The sequence below is a fragment of the Eutrema salsugineum genome, unplaced genomic scaffold (assembly GCF_000478725.1).
Source record: "Eutrema salsugineum unplaced genomic scaffold, Eutsalg1_0 scaffold_17, whole genome shotgun sequence".
NCBI lineage: Eukaryota > Viridiplantae > Streptophyta > Magnoliopsida > Brassicales > Brassicaceae > Eutrema > Eutrema salsugineum.
In genome coordinates this window covers 4,291,956-4,298,042 of record NW_006256852.1, presented here as the reverse complement: position 1 = coordinate 4,298,042, position 6,087 = coordinate 4,291,956, and the positions used below count along the sequence as shown (strand labels likewise).

At 39.6% G+C, this 6,087-nt stretch overlaps 1 protein-coding gene across 1 annotated transcript; it reads right to left on the bottom strand.

The window, feature by feature from the left end:
- Positions 1–3,447: 3,447 nt before the first annotated feature.
- On the bottom strand, positions 3,448–5,258 carry LOC18020633 (allene oxide synthase, chloroplastic). The gene has a single exon (XM_006403304.2). The coding sequence runs from the start codon at positions 5,188–5,190 to the stop codon at positions 3,601–3,603; it is 1,590 nt and encodes a 529-aa protein (XP_006403367.1). The 5' UTR covers positions 5,191–5,258; the 3' UTR covers positions 3,448–3,600.
- Between the last annotated feature and the right edge of the window lie 829 nt (positions 5,259–6,087).

Below are 6,087 nucleotides of genomic sequence, written 5' to 3'. Positions count from 1 at the left end.
ACTGAATATTCCACAGTGTTAACAGATGCCATTATCCAAGAGATCCAACGTGCATCAAAGCCATAAGCTTGCAATGTTTTTTCAAGAATACTCCACTCAATGCGATCATATGCTTTTGAAATATCTGTTTTAATGGCCATATATATCTTAGATACTCGCCTTCTTGATTTTAAGGAATGCATAAGTTCTTGAGCTATCAAAATGTTGTCAGTTATCATTCTCCCTGGGATGAAAGCAGCTTGGGATTCCGAGACAATGTCACTAAGAAAGAGTTTAAGACGGCCCACCAAGATTTTAGAAATAATCTTGTAAAGCACATTGCAGAGACCTATAGGACGGAAATCTGACAGGGTGACTGGTTTTTCTATTTTAGGAATCATACAAATGTTGGTGTGGTTTATATTATGTTTCATTGATCCCGTATTGAAAAATTCTTTGACTTCCTTGATAACATCTGTGCCAATGATCTCCCAACATGTTGGTAAAATCTTGCAGTCAAACCATCAGGGCCTGGAGTTTTGTCAGCACCAATTGACTGAATGGCATCTGTTATTTCCTTATCTGTAATATCCCTTGTCAATGTGGCATTCATCTCATCTGTGACTTTCTTTTGAAATCCATTGAAGATATCTTTCTGGCAAGTGTTATGTGTGCTCTTATAAATCTTGGAGAAGAAATCTTTTGCATGTTTACCAACTTCTTTATCACCTCTGTAAACGTTCCCTGCATCATCTTGTATTGATAAGATTTTGTTCTTTGTAAAACGTGCTCTGGTACAAGCTTGAAAGAATTTGGTGTTACGATCCCCTTGAGCAAGCCATGTATTTCTACTTTTTATTTTCCAGTATGTCTTCTCATCATGGTACGCTTGGGCCAACTCATGTTGTATTTGGATAATATCTTCATAAGAAATGTTTGAGGTTGATAAAGCCAACTCCAGTTCAGTTTCAAGTGCTTCAATGCGTTTAGCCGAGTTTAGCTTTGAATTCCTCCGACAATAGGCCATTGATTGCCTACATTCTCTGATACGATCAGAGATCTTTGGATTGTAAATCCTATTACGACAGTTCCATACTTTTTTCACGTATGTTTTGAAATCATGAAAATCCAGGAGTCGTTTATCAAATCTGAACATTCTTTTCCCCAAGTTTTCAGAATAGGCAATGGTTGTGCAAATTGGTCGGTGATCAGACCCGTAAAGACCCAAGAAGTGTGCTTCAGAAGCCGGGAATTCAGCTATCATTTCTGTGTTAACTAAAACTCTGTCGAGGCAACACTTTACTGTATGGTTGTATCTTTTTCCAATCCAAGAAAACCTATTACCCTTGGTTCGAAGATCAGTTAAATCACAACTGCTGTATAGTTCTCTAAAGTCTTGAAAGCTTCTCTCATCTCTTTTTGGTCCACCATCTTTTTCATCATTTGATAAATTTCATTAAAGTCTCCTAACAAAATCCATGGACCAGAACGTGAATCATTAATGACTTGAAGCTTCTTCCACAACTCATGTCTATGTTTTTGTTGGGGATGACCATAGACACAAGACATGTAAAATGAAACACCATTTACATTAACACCAACATCAATCAACCGTATATCAGCTACATACTTAACTATATATACATCTTTTTTCCAAAGCAAAGCCAAACCTCCACTCCTCCCTAATGGAGGGATGGTAATTAAGTTATCAAATCCTAGATACACACACATATCTCTTAATATATCACACTTATTTAAGGTTTCAGCTAGAAACATGACATCAGGCTTATGAGTTTTGCAGATATCCTTCAGCCTTTTCTCAGTCGGCGATCCCACAGGTCCAAGACCCCGACAGTCCAGGAAACGACTCTCATGAGGGAAACAGTGAGGGTACCGGGCCTCCCGCGCCTCTGTCTATTGGAGAGGTGGCTGAACATGACCTTTCTGATTCACCGTATGTCAGTCTGTTCGCCGCAGGACACAGGACCGTCCTGATAAGACTTGGCTGGTATGGATCACAATACATATCACCATCTTCAATGCTTCTGCGTTTTTTAAAACCCTCCCACAGTTTCCTCCGCTCTAGTGTAAGCCGCAAACACTTCCATGAAGTCATCTTCTTTGAACTTTCCTTTAGCCATCTTAGCTTGCAAATACCACACCGTTTCTACAGCAAGATCGTTATGAGGCATGACATTCTGTGGCACATATTCAGCATCACTGTTGAAACCCGCAGACATTGGCTCTAGAGGCAAATCACCAACAGCATCATTTCCTTCCATATAGGGATGAGCATTCCTTTCTTCTTCATTGTGGGCTTCATAGCCCTCCATTTCTCCGAGACCATCCGCATTCCCATCAAAGTTGTCGTCCAGATTATTGTCATCATTTTCATTATCATCAAAAGCATTCAAAGGACACTCCTTAGCATCATGTGTGAGGAGACCGTATTTGTTGCAAAAGTTCCGAAGACGCTCAAACCAGAATTTCAACAAAGTATTTTGATCTACACCAAATTGGAAATTCCTTTGAAAGCGAAGGGGTTTGTCTAAATTCCAATTTACCTTAACACGGACGAAGTCAACCCTCGTGGAATTTGCATCAAAATCCACCGCCACCACATCGCCAAGGTGTCTAGCAACAAATCGGATCATTTGCTCCATGAGGAACTGGAGTGGGATACCCCTGATTTGAATCCAGAATGGAATGATGTTCAAGTCTTCCTCTGGTAATTTCGGTGACCATTGACGAAGCACCAACATCCACTCATTGAAGGACCATGGGCCCCGAGTTAATATAAGATTCATCGCTTCCTCTGACTGAAAAATGAATTGAAATCGATTTGGTCCGATGATTCTGCCAATAACCGCATTTCCAAGTCCCCACAATCATGGCATATGATTTAGCATCAGACGAATTGGTTGCTTCTTAGGGTAGACAGTTGTGCCTACAATCGTGAAACGATTGGCACTCGCCGCTTGAACACAGAGTTCCGCTGGAAGGGAAATTGCGGCATCATCGGCTCCAAGGTTAAGATTTTGAAGATTTCGGCGTATGTAGTCACTCATTTTGGAGGGAATTTGGGTGAAAGAGAAAAGAGTTTTGCAGGGAGAGTTTATATAGGAAAAGGGCCATGGCGGTTTTGGACAAAAATTCACTCCCGCGAAAGGAGACAAGGAAACCGTTAGAGATTACTCTTAACGGACATAAACCGACAACTTAGATCCGTAGAGATCGGAAGAAAACTGTCGAAAAATCACTCTCTCAGTGAAAAAGATGGCGGTTTCTGAAATCGCCCAAAAAATCGCCCAAAAAATCACCTAGAGAGAGATATTTTTTTTTATATAATTGAAAATAATTATGTAAACTACGATATGAAAAGATGTTTTTAATTAAAAGAACCAAAAGTACTAAAATTTTATAATTTCTTAAATATCATTTGTAGATGAAAAATATTATACTTTTTTCTTGTCGTCAGTTGAAAAATCTTATACAAATGGGGGCATATAACAACTCTTGATTAAAATTATGAAAGAAAAGGACATAATAATAATACAAGACAAAATAGATGACTATATAACACGTACAAACATAACAAAATTACAAATTTATCCATGGCTTCTAAAAGCTAGCCTTCCTTAACGACGTGAATTTAACGGAGCTTCCCAAGGGCGACGAACCAACGTCAATGTCAAACGAATCATATCGCCGGAAAATCTCAATCAAAAACAACCTCGCCACCAAAACAACAAAATCCTTCCCGGCGCATTGTTTATTCCCCACCGTCGGATTCTCCGTCTCCGGCCCATTCGACCACACCACGTGCCGCAACAGCCTCTCTCCTTCCTCCCCGACGAATCTCTCCGGCACAAACTCCTCCGCTCGATCGAATATCTTCGGATCCTTCGTCGCAAACGGTTGATATCCGTAAAGCATTTCTCCTGCCTTCACTTTAAACGCCGCGTCGTGGCTCTCAATCACAAAATCTTTCTTTGCACGAGCGTATTGCGCCGGAACCGGCGGTTCGAACCGGAGACACTCAAAAACGACGGATTTCGTTAGCTCCATTTTCTCAATACCTCCCATCGTGAGCTCTCCGTCGTTTGATTTAATCGTTGATCTAATCTCCTCCGCTAATCGAATCTGGAGTTTAGTACCCGCCCGCCCGACTCGTTTAACCAGATTAGAGAATAAGATTTTCATCCCACCCCACGTGTTAAAACACGTGGCGAAAAGTAGATTGTGAGCAGCTTCTTCTCGCGAGATACCCAATTTCTCGGCCTCGACGAGAATCTCACCTGAAGATTCGAGGAAAAACTCATAGAGTCTCCGGTAATCAGATTTGACTAGCGACGAAGGTAATCGGAAAGTATGGAGAAGAGGATCTTCAACAAGCTTTGGTAAACCGAGTGTTAACAAAGGATGTAGATTGAAGAAGACCCATTTCGTGATCAACTTCGGTGCATCGGATCCAAGTTTGGTATCAGCTGGAGTCTTCCCGTACATAGCTCGAGCCAAGAAATCGAACGCTGCTGCATCTCCAGGACCACCGAAATCTGCTTTTCCATTAGCGGCGAGTTCTTTCTCAATCGAATCGAAAAGCTCCGAGTAAGTAGCTCGAAACTCTGGGAAGATTCGGTTTCGAGAGGATTTGAGTAGATGGAAAAGTAATGATTTGAGCTTGGAGTGATTCGGCTCCGATGGATCGAGGTAGGAGAGGATTCGATAGCCTCCGGTGAGCTCCGTTGAAGGCATGTAAGTTCCCGTGAAGAGATCTTTCTTTTCGACTTTATCAACATCGAATAGAATCGGAAAGCTTTTTCCGTCGAGTAAAGCAACGACTTGTGGGTTCTCAGCTATGAAACCTCCGGGAGGCATATTGACACGAAATACGGTGGAGTTGTATTTACGGATTCGGGATTTGAAGAACTCTTCTGGTTTTTGGTTGTAGAAGTAATCATGACGGTCTTTGATGGGTCCTATAATTGGTAAACCGTAGCTTCCGGGGATGTTTCGGATCGGGAGATCTTTGGATCCGGATCCGGGTTGGGTCGCGACGGCTAGATCAGGAGGAGTTTCTGATGTTGAGGCTTTGATCAGGCGGGTTAAAAATCGAGTCGAGGTGAATTTTAACGGCGTTGATCGCACGGTGGTGGATTGGTTTATCCGAGGGTGAAGAGAATTCGGCAAAGGAGCTGAAACAGATGCCATTTTTTTAATACTGAGTTGGGTGGATTGTTGTGTAGAAACAAAGACGACTAGAATTTGTATTTATAAAGAAAGGAAATAAATGTGAATGAAAACTAGTTTGATCAAAAAGATAAAATTGTTGATGAAAACTGAAGAAGAAATAAAAGAAGAAAAGTACTACTAAATGTCCATCTAAATGACAATGTTTTTTTTATTTCATATATTTGTAAAAGAGTGATAGCCATTTTCCGTAATCATGGTGATTCGCATGTGATTCTTCAAAACTACCCTCCCATAAAATATTACCACTTGTATTTACAAAATATAGTAGAAACTTTATAAATTAATATTCGATAAATTAATAAATACTATAAATTAATAAATTTTTCCGGTCCCAAGTTAGGTTAGTTTAAAATTTAATACAAATCGATAAGATAATAAGATAATAATTCTAAGAAAACTCCTATGTAAATATATAGTCCCTTTAAAGTCATAAATTAATAACTATAGATAAAAACTTATTTAAATATGTATATAACTAAGATAATCTACTAAAATATGAATCTAGTGTTGCTTGTTTTTTATTTAAATAAAATCTTTTTGGACTTCATCTCTAATTTTTCTCATTGCTTCAAAAACTTCTGGTGTTGTCTTCTTAAATTGCACCAAAAAATTGTGAAGAGTCCTAGACGCGATAATTGCTTCTTTAAGCGTAACTACTTCCAGAGGTATCATATCATCTTCAACTTCATCATCAGCATTGAGAATAGTGGCCACAATTTCTTCTAAACTATGAACTTCTGAGCATGTATCATTCTCACCAGGATAATCAAGTAGACTATTGACATCCATTCTATTATGATAGCTGAGATTATTAATCACAGCATCAAGTTCATGCACGTCTAATTCACAAGTGGA

Coding starts and splice junctions, on each gene's coding strand:
- LOC18020633 (XM_006403304.2), bottom strand. CDS start 5,190: ATGGCATCTGTTTCAGCTCCTTTGCCGAATTCTCTTCACCCTCGGATA.